Genomic DNA, 24532 nt, shown 5'->3' with positions numbered 1-24532 from the left:
ACAGAGTGAAGTAAGTCAGAAAGAGAAAAACAAATACCGTATGCTAACACATATATATGGAATCTAAAAAAAATATGGTTCTTATGATCTTAGGGGCAGGACAGGAATAAAGACACAGACGTAGAGGATGGACTTGAAGACACGGGGAGGGGGAAGGGTAAGCTGGGACGAAGTGAGAGAGTGGCATGGACATATATACACTACCAGATGTAAAATAGCTAGCTAGTGGGAAGCAGCTGCATGGCACAGGGAGATCAGCTCCGTGCTTTGTGACCATTTAGAGGGGTGGGATATGGAGGGTGGGAGGGAGACGCAAGAGGGAGGGGATATGGGGATATATGTATACATACAGCTGATTCACTTTGTTAGAAAGCAGAAACTAACACAACACTGTAAAGCAATTATACCCCAATAAAGATGTTAAAAAAAAAAAACCAGTATCTGAGGTCTTTTAGCTGTTTCTCTCTGGGTCAGCATCCTAACTCCACACATATCAAGGTTTGAAGAAATATATAGTAATAAGAACCTGAAGCAATAATGACTTCTGTGGATGGCTTACTACCTCTACCCCAAAGAGAAACACCTGTATGCTTCGAGTTTTCAGTAGGGTGTCCATGTACCGTATCATCTAAATCAGATACTTTTGAGAATGAAATGGTGCTCTGTTGACAATTACACCAGGACAGTGGCCTAAAGTAGGGGATCTGGTTGCCTAGTTTTATAGAAACTGTATGTCTGCAATTGGAAGGAAATCTACAGGGCCACTGTTTTTTATGAAGGCTTCTAGTGAGTGGGGGCTTGCTGGTAGACGAAGGGCCTTTGTTTCAAGCAGTGTCTTTGCATTATTCAGTGACAGCAAGAATAATCCAGTACCCTTTTCTGCACCTTACACTTCATTTTCTGTCAGAGGCTGAGCCTCCCAGGATGTGTGTCTGTCTCATTATTGTATTGTTCTTTCCTCCAGAGATCCTGCGGATAATTCAGCTGGACCTAGACCTAAAGTACAAGACCAACATCCGGGAATTGTTTGAGGAGTTCGATAACTTCCTGCCCGGCGCCGTCATTGGCATAGCAAGGGAGATGCAGCCAGTGTACAGGTAGGTGGCAGCAGCTGGTGGGCGGCCTCCAGGACCCCTCCTCACTCCCCCTCCACCCTCGGCAGATTGGGATTGATCGGTCTGCAGACTTTCTGTGCTGAATATCTCAGGGACACGTTTGTACTTACTGCTTATATTTAGTAGTATGGGCAGGTGGGTCTGCACCGAATCCATAGATGTTACTTCATTCATTTGGCAGAGTTTGTGACATTTTTTCTTGTGGAAAGCCCAGCCATTTGGATTGTTGGTTTTGGCTCAGCTCAGAATTTTAAAATCTTGGGCTTTGTCTTATAGAGGAGGTATCAAGATATAGCTTTAACTTGCCAGTCTGGTGATGAACTAGGTTTTCTTGGCCTCGAGTCCCCGTGACCCCTCCTCTGTATAAGTGGAGTGGGTTTATCAGTGTCTTTCAGGGAGGGAGAGGCAGCATAATTTTGGAGCACAGATTGGCATCTCCTAGTGAAAAGCACATTCTCATGCTGCAGTGTTTCCCTGTCAGGTGTGCAGCATGAAGAAACTCCAGCACCTGAGGACCAGGAGACACATTCAAGAGTGTTCGTCGTGGCATTATTTGTAGTAGCCCAAACCAAAAACAACCTAAATCCTCATAGACAGCAGAATGGATAAATATAATATATTCATCTAACTGAGTATTATATAAAGATAAAACGAGCAGACGGGGAGCTAGCTATGTGCATTGATAGGCAAAATGGAAATGTAATCTTTAGGGATATATACGCAAGTGGTGAACATCATAAGGAAAACCAAGGGAATGATGGTTCCCAAAGCCAGCATGACCGTCGCCTCTGGAGGGAGCGGGGGAGTGGTGGGAACACAGACACGGGTGGGGATTGCCGCTGGAGGCCTGCATTGCTTTTGTGCTCCACTTGAGGGACGGTGCCTGTGTTTGCATGTACTCCTTTGTACGTAGTATATGTCTTACAATTTAAAAAAATTAAAAAAGGAAAGGAAAAGCAGAAGCACATGTAGGTTTTTGTTAAAAACTAGGCCCACGGCCCTGGATACAGAGAGTTCCATGTTGCTGACTCTTCCTCCTCTGGCCAGAGCCATAGCTCACCCAGAGCCTGGAGCTGGGATTTCACTGCCCCCTGGGCTGGCCCACCCTTCGTTCTCAGTGCACGCCCTCCTGCTGGCTCCCTGTGGGCATTCTCAGAGCTAGGCCCAGTCTTTGGAGAGCTGCAGGGCACCGGCAACTGGTGACTCAAGAACACGCGTTTCCTCTAAGAGAGAGGAGAGTGACAGCCTCGGCTTGGTAGTAGTTATTTGCAAGACCCAGATCACACAACAGGAAATTCCTGCAAGGCCTCTGAATGAGTCGATAACTCCTGGGCCTGGTGGGCTGTTCTCCCTTACATAATCCTCTTGCAGGTTGCCCCAGAGTGACAAAGTGGAGCCCTTTACTCTGCTGTGTGTGGGGAAGGGGGAGGTTTGGGCAAACATCTGCCCTTGTACTTATAGCAGCCTCGCTGCCTCATTCCCTCACCTTCATACAAGGTGTATCTTACGTCTGGGGGTCTTGATTTAACAAAGGGGGGAGGGACTTCCTTGGCAATCCAGTGGTTAAGACTCCACGCTTCCACTGCAAGGGGACACGGGTTCGATCCCTGGTCAGGGAACGAAGATCCTGGGAGGAGATGGAAGGAGCACTGAGGGTCTGATGTCCTATGTGCTGGTGCCTGCTCAGCCACCACGCTTGGGCTCCTGCATCTGAGGATGGGAGCAGGTGGGTTCCGAGGCCTCCCTCTTTCAGCCCTGGCATTTGTGATCCCAGCCCTTCCAACCCTCACCATTTCCGCATCATCTTTCCTTGACCTGAGGTTGCTTGTCAGCTGGTGAGCTCCTCACTGCTCCGTAGGGCCAGTGCCCCAGGGATCCTTAGACCAGGCTAACTATTAAGTGCAGTTAGAGCCCTGAGGCCTCCAAGCCTCGGTTTGGAATCTTCTCATGTAATATAAATGGAAACCTGATCACACTTAATTTAAATGGTGTTGGCCAGAATTTATGTTTTCTGTACCTTGAGGATTTTACAAACAGTGAAACTTAAATCAATTTAATTGGCTTTTTCAAAAGAAATCTTGGAAAGATTTTAGATCCAAAATGAAGTTGAGTTTTTCTCACCTTCGGAATCTTTAGTTATCATTCTGTACAATGAGACAGATGAGACCCCTGCGTCAGGGCAGCTGGTAGAGTCCAAAAAAATGCCTTGTTTGTAGGGCTTGCGCCCTCAGAATCAACAGAAATTAGAAGTCCGTCCATGTTCTCCCCGCCTTCCACCCACCTCCAGCTGAAATATTTCTAAAGACCTCTGATAAGTAAGTCTGCAAATGACTGCCAGGCGCTAATCTGTGCCCGCCGGTTCTGGGTAATTGCCTTTGGGTATTTGTCCTCTGTTTCAGGCTGAGAATGTTTGGTGCTGGCTGGGGCGGAAACAGAGTGTGGTTTTTTGCCATCTTCCACAAGAAAACTGGAGGCTCCAGTGGCCCAAAAGATCAAGTGTTAGTTGTCTGCCACTTTGGAGTCTGTGCGTGTGTGTGTGTGTGTGTGTGTGTGTGTGTGTGTGTGTTTGTAGGGAGGGGTGGGAGAAGCAAGAGGGGGGATGAAGGCAGGGGAGTAAACAGGGCCTGAGCAAGGGCAGGCAGCACCGAGCCCTTGTGATGTTCACACAGGCTCAGCCCCATCTCCATGGACTTGGCCATCGTAGCTGGTGGGGAATCCCCGCGGCTGTCTGCCCACCTCTGTGGGCACTGCCCCTCCCCCAGGAACTGACAGTGGGGCCTGACTGACACATGGTCTCCCTGAGTGTGGACTGTGAGATGGGCAAGATTTTGTCATAAACAGAAGCTGCTAGCATCTGTGAAAAGAAAGGAAAATTTAGAAACCAAACAGCACAAAAGCAAAACTTAACTGATGAACAGAGCACATTCTGATCTGGAAATTCACTAAGCAGAAATAAATCTAGACCTTCTCAGCTGTGTTATTTTTATAGTCACTTGTCCGACAGTTACTGTACTTCAAAAAAAGCACATATTAAGTCATTTTTATGGCTGTTTCCCTTCGATTGTGTGCCACAAATGTTAGAGGCTTGGGGGGCTGGAGGAGAAAGTATTTCCCACTGTCCTTTTGACAGATAGCTTTTTAAAAAACAATTCCCCCCCCCAGAACATAACACCAAATCAACTGTGTTTTCGGGAAAATGATGGCTCGTGGGATGCTGGCATAGGGATAGAGGAGCCTTTTCCTCTTGGGTCCCTGTAAGATTTTGTTGAGTCAAATATCTCATGACCTTCCTCATCTGAAAATTGGGGAGCAGTGGTCATCTTGAGTGGAACATTGTCCTTCCCGTCTTGACTCTTTCTCTGCCTCTTTGTCAGGGAACTGTGGTTAGCTGGGCAATGTGGTTAGTTGGGATAAGTGGCCCAAAGGAGAGAAAGGTCTAGTGCTTTCTCTGTAAGTAGAATGATCTCTGTAAATAGACGACTGTATTTTGCAAATATGTGTTAGTCCAGGATGCCGTTTAGAATTTCCTTCCTTATGAATGTATTGGAAAAGTAAAGAAAACTGTTGGATCCGCTTTGTGTACAACCTATAAAAATTATAAGGGTGTATCAGCAGGCAAAGCAGCCATATGTAGAAGAAATAGCGCTCAGATTATACTCAGAAGCCGTGGATTATAGTCACGAATTACCCATGTGGCACTTTGCAAGTCAGTTGATTTTCTGAACTTCTGTGTTTTCATCTGTAAGTGGGCATAAATATGTCTAATACACAGAATTACTGGAACACTCAAATGAAATAATGCACATGCAAGTTTCTGGTGTAAAAGAGACTCTCAGTAAAGGCGTTGTCTCCCTCCCTCCTTAATCATCACAACTGCATTTGTGTTTTCCTTTCCAGCTGATGTGTTTTTCTGTATACCTCCTCTTCTACCCCACTCCCAGCCATATAGGGTTGCCAGTTAAAATGCAGGATACCCAGTTAAATCAAATTGCAGATAAACAACGAATACTTGTTTTATGTAAGTATATCCCAAATATTGTATAGGGATATACTTACACAAGTATTTGTTGTTTATCTGAAATTTAAATTTAACTGGGTATCCTGTTGGGTTCCCTTCCTCCCTTCTCTCCCTCTCTCCCTTTCCTTTCTTCCCTTCTTTCTTTGCTAAATCTGGCAGTTCTACCCCTACCAAAGTGGTAAACCCTCCCTTTTTAGCAGAGGACAGTGGTCTGGCTTTTTTATAAGATCCTTGAGTGAGCAGGAACAAAGGGTGTGGAACTGGAGCTTATGAGGGAAACGGGTGAGAGGGTGTGAGGGAGGGAGGGTGTGAGGGAGGGAGGCTGGGAGGGTGGGAGGCTGGGAGAGTGGGAGACTGGAAGTGAGGGAGGCTGGGAGGGAGGGAGGCTGGGAGGCAGCCCTCAAAGTCTCCGTGAGGCACCAGGCCTGAGGTCCACCACCCACCCCCTGCAGGAGCCGGGGCCCAGACTGTGGCCTGGGTCGTCAGGGGAGGCCCCTGGGGCTAGGAAGCCTGGCAGTGGCTTAGCCAGGTCACAGGGCTCCTGCTGAGCCTGGAATGAGTGAGTGTGTGAATGTGTGTGTGTGTGTCTGTGTTTTGAGGAGCTGGGGTCACAGCCATTGATCATGGTCACTCTGTCTTGAAGCTGCCGCCTGAGGAGCTGCTGAATGGCAGCTTTGTTGGTGGGGGCCATGGGCTTCCGGTTCATTCTCTCTTGGCTCCACAGGCTGGCTGTGTGCTGGTTTGAGCCCAAACCCACCATGAGGTGGAAGCAGCAGGCTAATCCTGTCAGCTGCTGATAACCCCACCAGGCAGGAATTTGCTTTTGTGGTAAATATTTGAATAGTGTCCACTCTTTTACCTTTTTGGGTCATGTGGTTTTTATTGATAGCATTTGTGCCAGCCTAACCTCTTTCCAGATGCTTGGAATGAAAATGTCCAGCTTATTTGCAGGCTGCTTTATCCCACTCCTGGGACTGGAGAAGGGCTCTCAGGGACATTGGGAAGGAAGTGAGGACTAGCACAGAAGTAGGAGGGGAGGAAGTGGACTGATACCACCTCTGCCACTCATGGCTGTGTGACCTTGGGGAAGTTTCTTGATCTCTCTGAGCTTCAGTTTCTTTAGCTGAGACCTGGAGAGTATAGCACTGTACAGTACTATATATGGTGGAGTTGACTGGAGGCCAAATTAAACAGTGTGCCTGGCACAGAGTAGCACTTCCTACTGGTGGTAGCAATTTTATCCAGTTCCACTCAGCCACTTGGTTCTGTGACCTTAGGGAAGTCACTTAACCTCTGAGGTTCAGTTTCCTCATGGTATGTGAAACTGGAGCAACTGATAATTTAACATAATTAGTGCTGATATTTTGGCTTCTCAGCATCTGAAACCCCTTCCCATGTTTGAGGAATGTCCTGCCATAGAAGCCTGCCTCCCTTCATGGAAGACAAAAAGGCTGGAAACTCTCTTTCCTGGATTCCTTGCAGCTAGGGTGTTGTTGCTCTGTTCCCCTTCTTCCCTCCCTCCCCTGAGGAAAGCACCATCAGCAATTTAGCATCTATGCAGGCTTGTTTTATACTTTTACTATATACCCGAAGCAATATAAGGTACTTGCAGAACAGAAACTGACAGTATTACAAGGAGAAAACAATGAGTCCACAATGATGGAGTGACATTTTAACATGCCTCTATCAGAAACCAGGAGCTCAAAGAGGCGGAAGGTATGTGTACAGAAGATCGCAGCAGAGGAGGAAGGAAAAGGTGGTGGTGAGGGGAACATGAGGAGGACAGACTGTGCCTGAGGCAGGCACCGGTCCCCTGTTTCACACCGTGAGCCTGGCTGGGGGCCTGCGGTATTTCAGTGCCCTCCAGAACGTGACCTTCCGGTCGCTACCTGCTTCTGGACTCCAGCCCTTGGCTCTAGTGGTTTCTGGTTCATGGAAATGTTCATCTCATTTTTCACCCCTACTATTTCCCTTCCCCTGCTACATTCCTTGAATTTAAAAAATTATTATATAAGAGTAATACATTTTCATTAAAAATTCAAACAGTATACGAGGATTATTATTTTTCCAGAAATTTTCTACAGATTTATCAGTTTTGTGTGTGTGTGTGTGTGTGTGCATGCATGGTGTGTATAAGTGGACTCATACTTTATATGCCCTTGTGCATCTTTTTTATTCGCTAAACAGTGTATCTTGGCCATCCTTATACCTAAGTCATTATTCCTTTATTAAACATTGCTAGTCTTCCAATATAATTATTATTTTTTTTTATGTTTTATTTTGGAAAACTTCCAACATAGACAAAGGTAGACAGAATCATGTATTCTGTCCAGAATCTAGTATTCTGGGTGCTTCAGTATTATAATATTCATGGAGCTTCAGTAATTATCAACTCTGAGCCAACCTTGTTTCATCTTTACCCCCCCTCCACTTTTCCTTTTCCCTCCTCCCCAGCCACCCCCATTGTTTTGAAGCAAACCCAGACAGCATACCATTTCATCAGTAAATGTCATTTAAAATCCATTATTTAAAAAAAAAACAATTCTATGTGCTTGTTTCTGGGTTTGGAGCTGAGAGGTTGTGTGAACTCATGGTGTCATTTTGTCTTCACGTTTCTCGGTCTGAAATCAGTTTGTACGAGGGAGGAAAACAGACAGACACGGCTCTAACATCTAGCCAAGCAGCATCTTCCATCCCTCTCCAGATTGTCTTATGTCAGGACGTTAATGTAGCAGTAGTGTCTTGAAGATTCTACGGCCAATATAAATTCAGGTCCATTGCTCACTAGGCATGAAGCTCTGCTTTTAAGAGAACCTGTCCCCGCCGTCGTTTCAGGATGAGTAAGCATGGGGCTTGGAGGTGAAAAGTAGTAGATTTTCTTCTTCCCGCTGACACCTGAGGATCAACTTCTCGGCTCTTGTTCTTGTGTTTTTAAAAAAAAATTAACCAAGATTGAACCTGTCAGTTTCTATTAGAGTTAAATCTGAGTAAAGAGAGAAAAGCTTGCCAGCTTTTAAACTAGTGACTGATAAAGAAGCCCCATATTCCTTCTTCCCTGGGATTTAGAAGACAGGGCTGACTGCTTTTGCGGAGCCCGTGTAACCTGCAGGCAGTGGTGTAGCCCCTCCAGGAATCACTAGTAAAAGGGGAGAGAAATACCTGCCCTGTGGTGGAGATAAAAATATCTATTAGAAGATTATTATTTTTTAATGACACCACTGGGAAAATGTATTTTAAAAGGAAAAAGCTGCATACAGAAAACCTGAGTGGAATTGTGTTACTGTTAATATAATTATTTCCTCTCTGATGGCTGTGCCCGCCGGGGAAGCTGTGAACATCTGCTGTCATCTGAAGGCCATGGGAGTCAGGGAGGCTCCCAAAGGCCGAGTGCTCAGGCTGAGATGAGATCTTGGTGGGGACCATGTGAGGGGCTTCCCTCCTCTGAAAACACTACTCATTTCAGCTCTTCTGTCATCCTGTGCATTATGAGTCCTGTGGCACTACTGAATCAGTAAGATCCATGGCATGGTACCTGACTGACACAGATGTCACTGGAAGAATGAGTGAGGAAATGAAGGAGCGGATGGGGTGAGGCCAGGTTGCATGCTTTAGGGTGTGCAGACCAGGTGCCAGGCACATAGTAGCTGTTGATTGAACACATAAAGGAACCATTGTTTAATCAGAGGATGCTTCCTCAACAGTGTGTCGGCCAGCTGTTAAGTAAAGGTCCATAGTCCATCACTGGTGTTTTTATAGAAATTGCTTTCACATTTTTCTTTTTAAAGACAATCCATAGGAAACATTGTTATTCTTAATTTTTATTGGGTTCATCGCGTGTGACCCGTAAGATGAGGTGCTTTGAGGAATTACGAGGCAGAACACATGGTTCCTGCTTTCAAGGAGATTATAATGTGAGGGAGATAGGGCAGATGAAATTCAGTAAAGACACAAATGCCAAAGAGGCAAACACCAAGTCAGTGCTGCTGTTTAGAGGTTTCCCTTGGATGAGCCATAAATACGTGGGACTGAGAACTTCACTGTGTGGCCAGCGTCATCCTCAGTTTAATATTCTGCCTTCAGAATTCTAAGGGGTGTGTGTGTGTGTGTGTGTGTGTGTGTGTGTGTGTGTGTGTGATGCTTCTTTCTTCTGAAAGGTCTCTTGGAAGGGCGCTTGGATTTGCTGTGTGGGTATAGCCTCCAGGAAGCATGCTTAGGACGGACCTGGCCCTGTGCACAAATAGAAGACTCACCCAGTGGGCTTTTATTGTGGGCCTGGCTGAGCAGGAGAGAGAAACTAGAACCTGTCCTCCGGGAGGTGGCAGCCTAGCTGGCGGGACTGCCGCCCTGGATGGCTCCACTGGGGGTGGGCCTGGGCAGGTGCTCCAACGGAGGCCCAGCAAAGGATGACAGGCCCGGAGGACTATCCTTTTTTTGCATTACAACTTGTTTCTTTTGCCAAATAAACATCTTGTTGAGAGAACCTCATTTGTAATCTAGGCAGCAAAAAAGACTTATCTGTAAGCATCTTCCTGGGGAAAAGAGGCAAAATAGCAGAGCTGAATCACAGTGACATAGGTACAAGAGGGACTTTCTGTGACAAACAGTGTGTGAAAAGGGCTAAGTTAGGCATGACTGGCTCCACGTGAGGGGAATTTCAATATGGCTCCATGGCTACCTCGGGTACACATTTCAGCCACATGACTGCATTTCTGCAGGTGATTAAGTGGAATGGATATTCAGTCCCCAGGCCTCTGCCACTAGGTTAGCTGCAGAATTGAAATTGCACAAATATCAAGCTTTTAAACTGGACTTGAGTTTGAACTGAACGCCTTACCTCTGACTCCTGCGTTGGGTGACTTCTTTAAACAAGCCATTTGCTATTGATCGTAGAGCGTTCCCATGGTCTTCTGTTTGGAGGGGGCAGAATTGACCCCCACATCAAGGAGCTGCCCGTAGGAGCACGTTGATCCAGGCACCTAGCCGTCCCTGGTGTCCTTATCTTCAAGACTTTTCTATCACTATTTGTAAAAGGAGATGCATATTTAGGAACCAGAATTGCTTGCTATATAATAATCTGCCTGTCCCCGCCTCTGTAGATGAGTACTCATTATGAGGCTTGCTGCTCCTGATGGGCTTTCAGAAATGTGAGGTCATGGAGATGCTCGTGGGGCCTCATTACTGTCAGGCAGCGAGGAGTGCGTGCCAGTGCGTTTGGATGCTTCTCTGGTTCTCCTTGACCCCTTGGCCCTGTAAGGAAACACTGTCTCCCTTAATAACAGGAAGCCCAGTGTCTACACAGAGTATAAGCAAGGGAAACCCTTGCCCTAACTGCTAGGACCATCTTATCTTGTTGGACCCAAGGATCGTGAGCTTGGAACTGTAAAGAAGACAGTATAATTCTAGTGCTCTAACCTGGGTCAGCAACGAACAAGATTTTCATGTTCCTAATAATGTAACTGTAGTTCATTGGTATTCAGCTCTCAGCCTGGAAGTTGGCGTGTAAGCAAGGTAAAAGCATAAACGTGAATCGTGTGTTTAGAAGGAATGACTAGAGTACAGGAGAGGCATGCGCATTTCTTCTGCCTCCTCTTTCCTGCCAAGATGTCAGCAGGGTTTGGGAAGAATACGGCGTGACCTTGGTCCTTCAGGCCCCCTTTCCACTGACACCTCACATCCTTTCAGCTGCTTTCAAAGGTTAAATGCATCAGATAGATGATCAAGCAATACATTTTGTATAAAAGGAGTAGAGAGAGCCTTTGAGGCCTTGTTGGTGCAGAGGGGGCTGAAACAGCCAGCTGGAATGTAGGAGAGATGTGTGGGTAAATGGAATATCTGTGAGGATAGGTGCCCACCAGCCACCTGCACAGACCAGAGCAGAGGAGCCCCAGTCTCCAGTCCACATGCCATGTCACATTCAGGATCAGATACTGAGTGGCTTTTGTTTTAAAAAGTGTAAATGAGAGAACATCTGGTTAGGCTCTCAAAAGAAAAGAGGATCATCCAGTGAATATAACATCTTGTAACAGGCACAAGAATCATCTGTGATTCAGGAACTCAGGATCCAGCCTGTAGCAGTTTAGTTTCAGGTAAATGCCTCCAGGAAGTAATACGAGTTTTTGAACGTTTAAAAATGGATTGTGACACAGAAGGAAGGAGAGCCGTTGATTGAAAACCCATCTATTCCCTGGTTCTTAACTGGTGTTTTTGATTATCTTGTTTATTTTGCATGAATATGGGCCCAGTGTTGCCAGGTGTTTTGATTTTTTTTTCTAAGAGAAGCCAGAAATATGTGTTATTAATGTAAAAGCTCCTGATTTTAAAATAGTGGCAATTAAGCAAACGGTTTGCTGGCCAAACAAAACAAAATGGTACACCAGATTCAGCCCAAGAACTGCCTGTTTGAGACTTTGGGTCTGAAAGTTCATTGAGGCAAAAAATTGACCAAATGCCTCCTCCAGTTGGCCTGGACCTTCCGAAGGCTTTGGTCGGTCGTTGGCTGGTCCTTGGAGGCTGATGGCAAAAGTTTTTGGGTGCTCAAACTTTTTCTCAAATGTTTTCTCCCTATAATTGAAATAGTTGATTTTTATTGGTAATTTAAAATTCCGTCAAATGATTTTTCTAATTGACCTCACACTTACCTAATCATAAAATGCCAAGGCCAATCATAATTCTCATCCAGAAGTGTAATTTGGGAAGAAAATAAAAAGATCCCCAGACTTACCATTTATCAGAGTGGGCAACTACTTTAATGTGTATGCGAACATCTTTGAACTACTCTCAGTGTCTGAAGGTGCTTTGAGGAGCTTGAAGGTCTAGACGGGGAGGAGAGGAGGAGAGAAACCCAAGGCAAGAGGGAAGGAGGAGAGGCCTGGCGTCATGCGGCAGTTGTACATTCACTGCTTTTCATCCACCATCCTGTCTGTTCGGTGCTGCCTCGTGAACAAGCCAAGGAAGTGATGACCCATGGAGACTCCAGCCCCCGGGCCTTGCTGTCTGCACAGGCGTGGAAGTGAGGATGTTGGGATGTTGTCAATATACACAGAGTGGCCTCCTTGACGGCCCAGCTGGAGACTCTTCTCCCTGGTCTTAGAGTCACGAATAGTCCTATTTCTCCTGGATAATGAATTGGTTTCCCCTTCTGTACAACTGTTTAGATGTCCTTTGCTTTCAGTTGACTAACAGAAATCTTAGAGCCAAACTTGGGTACACCTGTAGTAAGCTTGTGGCTCTCTATAGGAGGCCTGCTGGCATCTTTGCTAGCTAAGATAAATCCTTTTGGAACAAAATGGGGGGTAGAATTTAAAGGAAAGGAGAGAAGGAGGGAAGGAAGCTAGATGTAGTCTGGATTAGTCTCCACTTTCTAGATCTGGCTGACTGTTGTAATTAAAGATAAACATTGTGAGAAATAGTCCTGGAGGAAGTGCAGCATGGGTGGGGTGACCATTTAATTTCACCATTAATTTATTGTTTAAACTAGAATACTTTGAGAGTGAAAAGGGGATGCTGTTAATAATCACCCCAGGACCTCAAGGGCAAACCAAGTCTGTCCTGGGCCACCCGAGGATGTGTTATCACTCTAAGCTCGAGCCGGCAGAGCAGGGAAGGATGGAAGGAAAAAGACTGGGCTGCCGGGGATGAGGCAGGGGGAGGGAGCTGTGAGAGGCTGAGGTAGTTAGGGTCAGAAATACTGCTGAGGTTGGCAGTGTATCTGGATTCACCATCTGTTAGAACCAGGAAGGGGATGTTGGGCCATTCTTGGGCTGGAATTTGGCTATTGACTGGACTTCCAAGGTGAAGAGTAAAAGCAGCCCATCTCTATGAATGCGTCTTACCAGGACTGCCCCCCACTTCTCCTGGTTTTCCGTGTCAGTGCAGGAGTTGTGATTGGCCCTGGATTGAATGGGAAGATTGAGCTTCCCTTTTGGGTAGTGCTCAAACTATGTAGATACTAACTTGAGAACTAACCACTGGGATTTGGCCATAATTCCATGTGGAAGGAATCAGAGGAAAGAAGTGAAGGTGAGACGACTGCCTCTCAAAAGTGTAAATGCTTTGTTTTCACTATTGATTCTTGGCTGGTCTCAAAAATTCCCAAGAGCTTTTAGTATGCACTCGCCGCATGTCAGAATTTCACCAGGGCTGCACTCTTTCAGCCTGTGACTGGGAAAGGCTGACCCTGTGCTTCTGTGCACTCCCAGACGCGGGAGGAGGGCTCAGGAAATGTCGCCTCTGCCTCCTGCATGGGCTTGTATTACGTCTGGAGCAGAATCTCCAGAAGCTGGAGGGGTCCTCGTCTGGGAGCAACCAGCTGGGGCTGTAGGTGAGGGCAGCCCAGCCCAGCACAGCCCAACTCCAGGAGGGGAATGGAGTGGAAACTCAGACTCTGCGGATTTCACGGGGCTGGCCCTGGATTCACCCAAGATGAAGACCTTAGGCAATTAACGAGAGCTGGACGTTTCGGTCTTGGGTGCATTTTTGGGAGGTGGCCCTTGTCCTCTCATCCCAGGACATCTGAGCTTATCCATGCTAACTTGGTGACTAGTAGCTTAGCTGTTAAGGATTCCACAGGTATCTGTTGAGGGCCTTCTCTACACCAGGCTCAGTGGACAAGCCACAGGCCCCACCCTCAAGGGTATACAGTCTGGACAGCTGAGCACCTTGTAAAATTCTCAGTGGTCGCAGTCCCGTAACTCAGAGGTGCCTCCGGACCGGGCTTCCTTCCTGCTGCTCTTTCTGACGCTGAAGGCCCTGGTTCCCTCTGCATCACTTCACACCATTATCTGCTGCCTAGAAGCTCATTAGCCAGTGTCCACTTGACTTTCAGTTTCATTTCACGCTGGACACCGTCTCTTGGCTCACTGACAGCTGCGTGTTTTGCAGCCGAGGGGCAGCCTACCCCATCCCTGTCCTCCCGGGCCCCAAATTAAATGATGACTTAACCTCTCACACACTCTCTTGACCACCTACTGTATGCTAGACGTTGTGCTAATTCTAAAGTCCACACGCCTTAGCCCGCCACTCGGGGACCTTTTCAGTCTGCCTTTCCCCACATCCCCACCTTCCCCGCTCCCACCAAGCTCCCTGTACCTTTTGTACAGGAACCCTGAACCCCTGCTATCTCCCAAACAGGTGCTCACCCACATGTGTGGCCTTTGGGGATGACCTTCCCTCTGCCTAGGATGCTCTCCCTCCATCCTGCTCTTCGCCCCAGTCGTCCTTCAAGGCCCACGTGGGAAGCCCCCACTTCCAGAGAGCCCACCGAGGGCGTCCTTGCTCCCAGCTGTAAACCCCACTCCTCAGTGCTAACTGCCCTGAGATCGTTCAACAGGTCATAACTTGGAGGCCAGATGCTTCGTGTGTGTGTGTGTGTGTGTGTGTGTGTGTGTGTTTGTGTGTGTGTGTGTGTGTGTCTCCCCCGACAAAGGTATGAACTCTTTGCGGACAGGGCCCTTGGCTGATAAAACATTGCCATTCTCTCTCCCAGTCTCACAAGTACAATTTGGAAGCCTTCAACTGAAACCATTCCTGTAGCCATCGTCCAACTCTGGTCCTCTAAGAATGTCTTGGAGTTTTAAGGCTTGGTTATTATTTTCAAATAATGGCATGAAGGATCAAGGAAGTAGAGGGGACTGAACTTTAGCCATAGGGATAAAACCAAATCACTTAGTTTTCTGGGATTATATTGTACATGCTCTCATTGCATTGTGAAGATAGACTAGAATGTCGGGAAATTATCCGACTTTGAAGTCAGACAGAGCTGGGTAGACTCCTGGTTCCACCACTTACTAGTCATATTACTTTGCATAATATATTGAAACCTTTTAAAGCCTCAGTTTCCTCATCTGTGAAATGGGGATATGCCCAGCATATTGGTTATAAAGTGATTTCTGCTCCCTGCACCATGGCATATTTGAGATATGTGACTCACGTGTTGCAATGCAAGTGAAAGGATGTGTTTGGAAAAGCCTTCTTGGTGATTCTGATGTTGGAGTTTCTGCCTTCACTTTCCCCTGTTGGAGCATCACTGGCTTAGTCCCGTGGGTGCCCAATGAACAGTTGAGAATGAAGTGATGTCATATACACATCACACAACACCAGGCACAGAGGTGCTCAGTGAGCAACTTGGCCCCCCCACCTGCCGTCCTACACAATCCACATCTTCCCTTGGTGCTGGTCAGTAGTGGACAATGTCCCCAGAGGGGCTACTGTAGAGTGGGAAGTGGGGCCGCCTTTTGAAGCCAGGAGGACTTTGTCCAGGCTTGGAAAGGCAGCGTGCTGTGCAGGAAGAGGCTGCATCCTGCATTACACGAAGCTGCTGCTGGCCCTTTTCTTTTCACAGTCTTTGGGGTTCCAGGCCAGTTGCATGCCCTTGGCCATGATCAAAAATATGACTTCGCTTTTCTATTCCGTGGTCCAGAGACCAGTGTGGAAAGCCCAATGGCAAAGGTGCAGAAACTGGCCAGATTGGAGCTGACCGTGAGTAGCCATCTGTGTTTTGGAAATTACAGACTGAAAACAGCTCACAGCATACGGTGTCAAGGGTTTTCGAAGTACCAGTATTAAAGCATTTCAAGCTTCTCCTTATAATGTGACCGTCCCTATGTGCCACTCCACCCCCATACCCCAGAGGAGTGTCACACTCCACTCTCTGTGTCACTCCACTGTCTCAGGGCCCCTTCTCTGCCCCGGCTTCTCCAAGCTGGCTGATGCGAGCACGGTCTCTGGGGCGCATGGGCACCATGGCCTGGCATAACCGTGCGGGGTGACCAGGGCTGCCCGCAGCTAAGCCTGAGCTTATGGACAGCCTCCCGGGACTTGACCGAGTTGAAGTCTGTCCACCTCCTTCTAGACACTTGTTCCCTGGGGTCATGTCTCAGTTTGAGAACCTGTCTTCTGCATCTAGACTCGTGTGATGAAGGCTTTTGTTCCAGAGGCAAAGAATACGCTATTTGCTTCCTCAGACCTCCGTTTGATCCTTTCTTGTCCAGGTCCTTGGACAGCCATGTAGTCGCCTTGCTGGCAGCTCAGGTGCGTGCTGTGAGCTGTGAGCTTCCCGCGGCAGCTTCTTGGCTCCTGCCAGTGGTTGGAACGGCACTGCAGTCCCTTCGGCTTGAGCAGGGCTCAACTGTTTCCAGGTTGCTTTCACATCTACTCCTCATACTAACCCAGCAAAGTGGGAAGGCAGATAGTTTTATTCCCGTTTTGCAGAAGAGACTGATTTGGGCGTGGGTTAGATTTGCCCAGGGTCACTCAGTCACACGGTCAGGACTAGAACTCGGGTCCCTGTCTTCTCTGGGCCTGAGGTCCCAGAGGGGTCGCTCCTGGCCCCTGCCCTCTATTTCCTGAATTATGAGGCAGCAGATCTGGAGAGGTTTTGCAGCCTCACACCCAGCCACCTCCCAGCCTGAGTCCCCTATTTTGGGATTTACAGCATATACAGTTGCACCCCTCCAACTGCTATTCCCAGGTTCCACATCCGTGATTCAATCAAACACAGGTCAAAAAAAAATCCAGAAAATTCCAAAACGCAAAACTTGAATTTGCCACACACTGGCAACTATTAACATAGAATTTACATTGTATTTACAACTATTTACATTGTGTTAGGTATGATAAGTAATCTAGAGATGATTTAAAGTACATGGGAGGATGTATGTAGTTTATATGCAAGTACTACTCCATTTTATACAAAGAACTTGAGCATCCACAGATTTTGGTATTCCTGGGGGGGTCCTGGCACCAATGCCCCACACATACCCAGGAAAGACTGTACTTACTCGCATGTTAAAGGCACACAGTCTTTCCATTAAAAACTTTAAGGGCACTCAAGTTCCTCCTTAGTGTTTGAGCCCCGTGCAAACTGCCCTCCTACCTCTGTTCACAGTTACATTTGGTAAAGGCTGGATTTCTGCTCTGACCTGTACAGGTCCCTCTGGCAAAAATAGTTTTATCACTTTTCCTCACAGCACAGTGATGTCCCTGGTGATGGCTGCTGTGATGAGTGTGTAATTAAAGAGACTTGTGGATGGCTATTCTCAGTCTGTTTCTTGGGATTTTGGGTTTTGGAGGAATCTCAGTGGTGTAGGTTTTAGTGTGAATTGTGTCCAGTCAGGCCACTCATAGCTTTTATACCAAAGAGGGAATGTTTTTAGTTATTAGAGGGCATGGGCTTCATTTTTGTGATAGTCTGCAGCTTGACTTGGATTAAATATCTCTTGCTGTTAGGGCAGCATTAGAGCATTTTCCTTTCTTCCTTCTTTCCTTCCCTCCATCCATCCATCCATCCATCCATCCATCCATTCCTCATCCATGACCCATCTAAGATGATAGGGAAGATTTACTGTGGGTGTCTTTGAATCTGATGAGTTTCGGTATCTACCCCTTAATTTACGGAAATCCCATCCTGCTCCTTACTGCAAGAGCAGCCTGTTTCTACTATAGTATCTTTCCTGTGGTCTCAACCTCCTGCTGCTGAGGCCTGGGGACTGTGTGCAGAGCCATCCTGGGGTCTCCAGGGCAGTGTGAAGGTGCTCAGAGTGTCACCAGCTCTTGGAAATTTAATCCAGCTGTACTTTACCTCCTTCCCTCCCATCTCCTTGCTGCCTCTTTGTTCCCACTGACATGCTTAACAAGCCTGCCTCATCCTGCTGAATGATTGTTGGATGAGGGGATGAAGAGGCAGCCTTGGGTGGCTCCAGTCAAGTCACTTCCTCTCTACCTGCCCTGGGTTCCTCTTTTATAACCTGAGAAGGATGAATTGAAATGTCTTTCGTAACTCGAACAGACAGTTATAGATTCTGTTAAAATAATTACAGAATCTCAGGAATAGGAGAAACAGCTGAGGGCATCTTTTCTTGTGTTTAAATTCTCCCTAAAGCGTCCCTGACTTATTAGGTCTCAGCTTGATTACCTCCCGTGATGGGGAACTTGCCACTTCCAAAGCAGCCCATTATTTTATTGTTGGTCAAGTTCGTTGGAATGTTTTTCTGTATATAAAGTTAAATAAAAATTGATTCCCTGTGTTTTCTACCCATTGTCCTCACTTCGGTACTCTGGGGCCACACAAAGATGTGTTTGTGTGTGTGTGTGTGTGTGTGTGTATGTGTGTGTACTCTTCCCCACAAAAGTCCTTCAGATATGCAGATGTGCAGAGAAGCTCTCATTTCCTCTGAGTGATCTTTTGTGTGGCTAATAGCCCTTCCCTTACACAAACCCCTCTCCCTTCCCCAAGGAAGGTCATTCCACTCCTGACCATCAGCAAGTTGAAAATATGGACGGAAAAGCCTTACATCTTGGCCCAGGCACCAAGCAGCAGGAAGGAGGCCGCTCTGGAGCAAGGCTCTGTGGGCACGCTGTTCTTACCTGGGAAACCAGGGCCGCAGCCTGTAGCTTTTCCTGAGTCCCACCCAGCCTCCAAGGGTTGACTGACTGCTGCAGGGATACAAATGTGTGTGCCGACTCCCTGCAGGACCCCGTTCCCCCCGGGCGTTGCACGCAGCCCAGGGGCATAATGATCAGCAGGGGTCATGCTCTTGCTCTGAGCACAGGGACCAGCAAGGTTTTCAGGATGTCTGGAGCTATTCAAAGAAGAAAGGGACAAAGAAGACAGCTTTGGGACAGCCAGGGTCTGGCAGAAATGTTTCCGTTTGTTGGGAGTCGCCTGGAAGGACTTCAGGGCCTGCAGGGACGTCCCCAGATGTGGCCGCGCAGACCACCTCCTCTTGCTTTCCCCTCTTCACTTATAGTCTCCCGTCTCCGTTTTAAGGAAAAAATAGATTCTCTGTGTTTGTGTCATTTCTTCTGACGGGTGGACTGGCTTGGCCGTCTCAGGCCAGAGAACCAGGGTGAGATGGATGTTGGCAGCTTCAAGCAGGGACGAGCATGGTCTGTCACTCTTTTCCAAACCGTGCCGTCCTAAAGACCTGCTTTTTCTTCCTGCCGTCTGGGTGGGGCCTGCACCTTCTGGTGTTCCCGCCAGGTGAGGACAGTACATTTTCACAGCTGTTAGCTCCAAGGGCCTCTGCTCCCTGGAGCTTCCTGACAGCTGGGTTTCATGGCCATGGGGCGTTAGTCACAGCTTTGGGGGATTTCTCTAAGTCAGCTTTGAGACCGTACTGTTTCTATCATCACCTAAAAATTAGCTTAAATTTTATATGGGGATAAAAGGGAACTGAACCCCTAGATGTCTCTGGTATACATCTGGGCTGATCTCTAGGGGTTTTGAAAAGCTTAAGCTTCGCACGCAGGGGATTCTGGTGTGCAGCTGTTGTTCTGCCCTGGCATTCAGGGCTCTGACTGTCTAGCCGGCCAGGAGGTTCTGGGGAGCAGGGGGTCCCAGCATTTGCGGAGAGGAAGGGCCCAGCCTCTCAGGTTCGGGAAGCTGGGTCACTTCATTCCTCCCTCTCAGAACTGGGCTGAGGGTGAGGCTCACGAGGCAGCATAGTGGAGAGGTTAAGGGCACAGGCTGGACTGGGTTTGACTTCTGGCTCTGCCACTCACTGCCTGAGTGACCTTGAACTGGCCCCTTGACCTCACCATGCCTGGGGGCGTCATCTGTAAAACAGTACCTCCCTCACGGGTAGGGATGGAACTGTGAGGATTGACCAAGTTAATGTTTGTCCAGTGCCTAGAACAACGCCTGGTACAAGTGCTGTGTGAGTATTTGTAAAATAAGTAAAGCAGTTGTGTTAAATATGCAATGCAGCACATGGTGACTGTTCGCAAAGAAAACGCATCCGAGAGCTTTACACAGCAGATCATCTCCTTGTGGTGGTTCTTCCAGCAGAGGTGATTAAAATATGGAACGTTATCATTTGAGAGGCTGAAAATCTGGTTTTCTGGGTGCCGACACATTCTTTTAGGGCCCGGTAGATGCTGTCACTTATGGGACAATTTCTCCAGACGGTCTTTGGTCACGTGTTTGCCTGCAGTCCTTCTAGAACTCTTGGGCACCTATTGGACGCACAACATTTTTTCTTCTTCCTACTTTGGGAGAAAGGCCCCTCCCTTCGTCTCCCTCCACAGAGCTGGCAAAGCTGTCTACCTGCAGATGTAGCTGCCGTGACTCCGATGTCATTCAGGAAACGTGGACTTTCCGCTCCTCGTCACAGCCTGGCAGCCGCCTTCCCGTTTAGCAGGAGCTGCATTTCAAGCTTCAGCTGCCTCTCTCTCCCCATTTCATGCTCCTTGATCTGCCTGATTCCTTGTCTGCACTGTCCTCATTCCATGGCTCCTGAGACCATCACCACCTCCACCCCAAAAAAGGTCTTTCTGGATAAGATGCTGTAAGATTCTGTTTCCCTGGAACTCCATTAACCGGAAGATTCAGTTGACAGAATGTCGCTACTTCTGCCTATGTTAAACTAGAAAATCCAGTTTGTCAGAATATACCGTTTTGATAGAGGATTATGCGTGGAATTAAGCAAACGGAATTGTCTTCTGCACTTTCTTCAGTGGTAAAATGAGAGGCATATTGTGTGTCTCACAGAGTTGTTAGAAAATCTGCAGAAACCTTACAGGGCTACATCCGTCTCTGAAAGGTTAATTTATTATTAGACTTTGAGCATCCAACTTCTTCGGGGTCTCCTCCATGTAAATGAAGAATAAAACTGTGGCATCACTCCTTGGCTATTCAGCTCTGACTTGGTGCATCAAGAAGGCTATACCTCCTCTCCCCAGCGAGGCCCATGTCATTGGCGCCTCCGAAGCTTTGTTTTCCTCTGTTGCAGTTTAAATTAAGGGGGAACAGAAGTAGACTGTGTAAATAACGATAATAATTCATAATTAGTGAACGTGGGTCATGTGTCAAGCACCGTTCAAAGTGCTTGGATGTTTAATTATCCCAGCTCCATGAGGTCAATACTGTTTCTATCCCCATTTTACAGGTGACGGAATAGAGGCCCAGAAAGGCAAAACTCACGCCCAGGGTGTTACAGCCTGTAAACGTGGAGACTGGGTTCAGACCGTGACACCGCCCGGGATCCCTGTGCTGCCCTTGTTCCCTGGGTGTGCCGGTTGGCACTGATGGGCCCCAGGGGTGCCCCCTTTGTGGTTGTCCAGCCCCCAAAGAAGGATCGCTCTCCTGAGATGACTCGCTATGCTTAGCTGCCTGCGAGAATCTCAGTCTGTTTCCTGCTTGGGTTTGGGGGGACGGTGGTGGTGGTCTGTGTTTCTGAGAGGATGCGAAGGAAGCATTGTGTCCCGTGCTGTTGGGTCTGTTTAGACAGGAATTGAGGGCAGGCGCTGGCAAGTGAGAATCGGCATCCGGGTCTTGCAGCTGCTCCCTCACTAACCTGTGGCGGGGGCCGTCGCCTTCCCTGGGGCCCCAGTGTGGAGCCCTGGGCTCGGGCTGACGCTCTGACCGCGGAGTATGTGGTCACCTGGAGGTGCCAAGGACCCACGTGGTTCGTTTGGTACCTTTTCCTTAAAGTTGAAATAAGAATGAAGCTTATCGCTGGTGTTTGGGGCCTGCTCTGTCGAGGCAGTGCCGGGCGCTGGGGACGCAGAAAGGAGTCAGATTTGGGCCGGCTGCCCTCGTGGTACCGAGGTTGAGGACCCTGAAGGTGGGGGAGAGCTCCTGAGGCTGAATGTGTACGGTGCAGACATGGCCCAGCGACAGCACCAGGTAGGCCCTGGGCCCGCAGCCTCTGCCTCAACAGCCAGGCTCCAGCCTCAGCCCCCATGCCTGAGTTCCTACTGCCTCAGCCCTGTTGGGTTCCTTAGTTCTTTAGGAGGGAGGCCCTGCTTGGCTCTCTGCAGTCTTGCTGGCTGGCTGGCTGGCTTCTGGCATCTTCCTTTTGGCCCTCCCAGATGCTGACCACCTGCCCAGACTTCTTTATTGCCGCATCTAGTCGCTGAGCCCCTTAGGGGAGAACCAGGAGACTTAGTGTCCCCAGTTTACAGAATTTACCCAAAGCCATAAAACTAGAAAATGGAGGCACCAGGCCTCAAGCATAATCCGGTATTCTTTTTACTGTATCGTAACATTGCATCCTGTGTGGTGAAAATAGCCTGCTATGCCGGGCCACCGATAAACACTTACCATAGCATTTTGTCAGCTGCTGGCTGCTCTGCCAGCCCAGCCCTACCCAGCTCATGCTCAGAGGACAGTCTTCTCACGAGGAGATTCTCACCTTTCAGTTTGAAGCGTCACTGCGTCATTGACTTGTAACCACCGTGGAGGAAAGAGAGTAGAAAAAGTGTCTTACAAGTGGAGTGGGGCTTTCTGTAGACGCATTTTCCTGCTGCAGCAGATTCCAAGCCATTCTTCATGACTGCCGACGTGTGCATTTTGCTGCAGTAGCAGAAATAGCAATGTGATAGCGAGCCAAATGCTATATATCTAGTTTGCTCCAGGACAGGTAGCTGCAAAGCCAAGGCCTGCCCTTGCTTGCATGGTGCAGATGAGAATGTGGAGCTGGGACTGAAAAACCCACCTGCATTGTGGAAGACCAAGTCAGAGCACGTGTCGTGCTGGCAGTGGCCTGCATGGCCCTTTCATGGGTGATGACTGTGTGTGTTTAGAAATGAGTGGGGATCGGGAAGGGGGTGAGAAGAGAGACCTTCTCCAGCTAGTTCGGGCTCTGATTCTAGGGTGATTGAGCCACATGGGGGTCAGAGCTTTGGCAGTTAGGATGCTTGTGCCAGAGAGAGGCTGCTGCTCGCAGTGGTGGTGGAGGAACAGGCTGGAGGAACAGGTCAGCAAGAGGGAGAGCACTTTTGTGATTCATTTCTGAGGGCCGGCTGCAGGGGAGGGGGCCGCATGGCATCATGGAGGGAGGCGCCTGAATGTTGCCACTTGCGGGTCTTGGCCGTGGCATTGCATTTGCAGGTCCTGAGCTGCGCAGACCCTTGGGGATCCTGCCACCATGGGGCCCTGTCGGCCTCCCTTCCTTGTGGCTTGCAGGACAAAGCCACATACAGTATGGTGTGAAGGCCCCTTTTGATCTGGCTTCAACCTGATCTTTCAGACCCATTTCCATCCACTCCCCTCCCCCTGCCCTGAAGCTGTGTGCACAGTGAGCTGTGTGTGGGTCTGGGTGCATCTGTTTAGATTCTCAAAGGTGCTGGCCTGAGACCAGCCCCTCAAGATCGCCCGTTGCCTCTGCTCTCCTTTCCCTCCAAGGCTTTGCGCATGCCTGTCCTCGGCGTGGCATGCCCTTCCCCAACTCCAGCTGTTGAAATCCTACTTGTTTTGTAAGCTGAGCTCAAGCATAGCTACTTGCACGAAGCCTTCCCTGATCTACGCATCACCTGTAAGGTGGAAGCACATCTCCCTTTCCCTTTGCTTCCAAAGCTCCTTGCTTATGGCTATGGTGTCACCACAGCTCGACTGTAAAGTTTTTGAAAGCAAGCAAGTTCTATCATCACTCATCTCTGAACCTTTCACTCCCAGCCAAGCCCCTCCTAGTAGTTTCTAGAAGACATCAGTCTGCATGGTCCCCTATTGAGTTGAATCATTGTCACTTCAAAGTCAGCTCCAGAGTCATCTCTAAAGGTGCTAGTGAGTGAGTCCTTCCCACTGGGGAGCTGCAGGAGCTGTACCCAGTGTTCCTCAGAGAGGGACCCAGAGATCTACCAGGAAGTCCTGGGAAAAGTACATTACACTGAGTATTTGCTGAGCCTGGAAAGAAAGCAGGAGAGATATACAAATGGCCAAAAAGCACAAGAGAAGATGCTCGGCATCATTAGTCATCAGAGAAATGGAAATCAGAACCACAGTGAGATACCACTACACACCTACTGGGATGACTATAATAAAAAAGACAGACAGTAACAAGTGTTGGCGAGGATATGGAGAAATTGGAACCCTCACACACTGCTGATGGGAACATAAAATGGTGCAGTCACTTTGGAAAACAACCTGGCTGTTCCTCAAAAAGTTAAACATAGTTATAACCACATAACCCAGCCTTTCTCCTCCTATGCATATATGCCCAAGAAATTGAAAATATATGTCCACTCAGAAGCTTGTACATGAGTGCTCAGAGCAGCATTATTCATGAGAGGCACAAGGTGGAAACATCCCAAATGTCCATCAACTGATGATGTATAAATAAAATGTGGTATATCCATATAAGGGAATATTATGTGGCCATAAAAAGGAATGAAGTGTTGACACATGCTGCAACATGGATGAAATGACATCATGCTTAATGAAAGAAGCCAGTCACAAAAGACCACATATTCTATGCTTTCATTTGTATGAAATGTCCTGAATAGGCCAAAATAGTTGCTTAGGGCTGGGGCAGTTGGGTTTGAATGGTTCGTGGGAGTGATAGCTAAAGGGTACTGGCTTTCTTTTTGAGGTGATGAAAATGGTCTAAAATTGATTGTGGTGATAGCTGCACAACTCTGTAAATATACTAAATACCACTGAATTTTGTACTTTAAATGGATG

The 24532-nt window shown here is 48.0% G+C and overlaps 1 protein-coding gene across 1 annotated transcript in view; it reads left to right on the top strand.

The window, feature by feature from the left end:
• Positions 1 to 24532, top strand: part of XXYLT1 (xyloside xylosyltransferase 1) — a 186323-nt gene that overhangs the window by 110748 nt on the left and 51043 nt on the right. Inside the window, exon 3 of the mRNA XM_082458675.1 lies at positions 965 to 1097. Within this exon, the coding sequence (XP_082314801.1) occupies positions 965 to 1097 (133 nt within the window). The remainder of the gene's footprint in view (positions 1 to 964; positions 1098 to 24532) is intronic.

This window comes from Balaenoptera physalus (genome assembly GCF_965194825.1).
Source record: "Balaenoptera physalus genome assembly, chromosome: 4".
In the NCBI taxonomy this organism is placed as follows: domain Eukaryota; kingdom Metazoa; phylum Chordata; class Mammalia; order Artiodactyla; family Balaenopteridae; genus Balaenoptera; species Balaenoptera physalus.
This window is presented reverse-complemented; position numbering and strand designations above follow the sequence as displayed.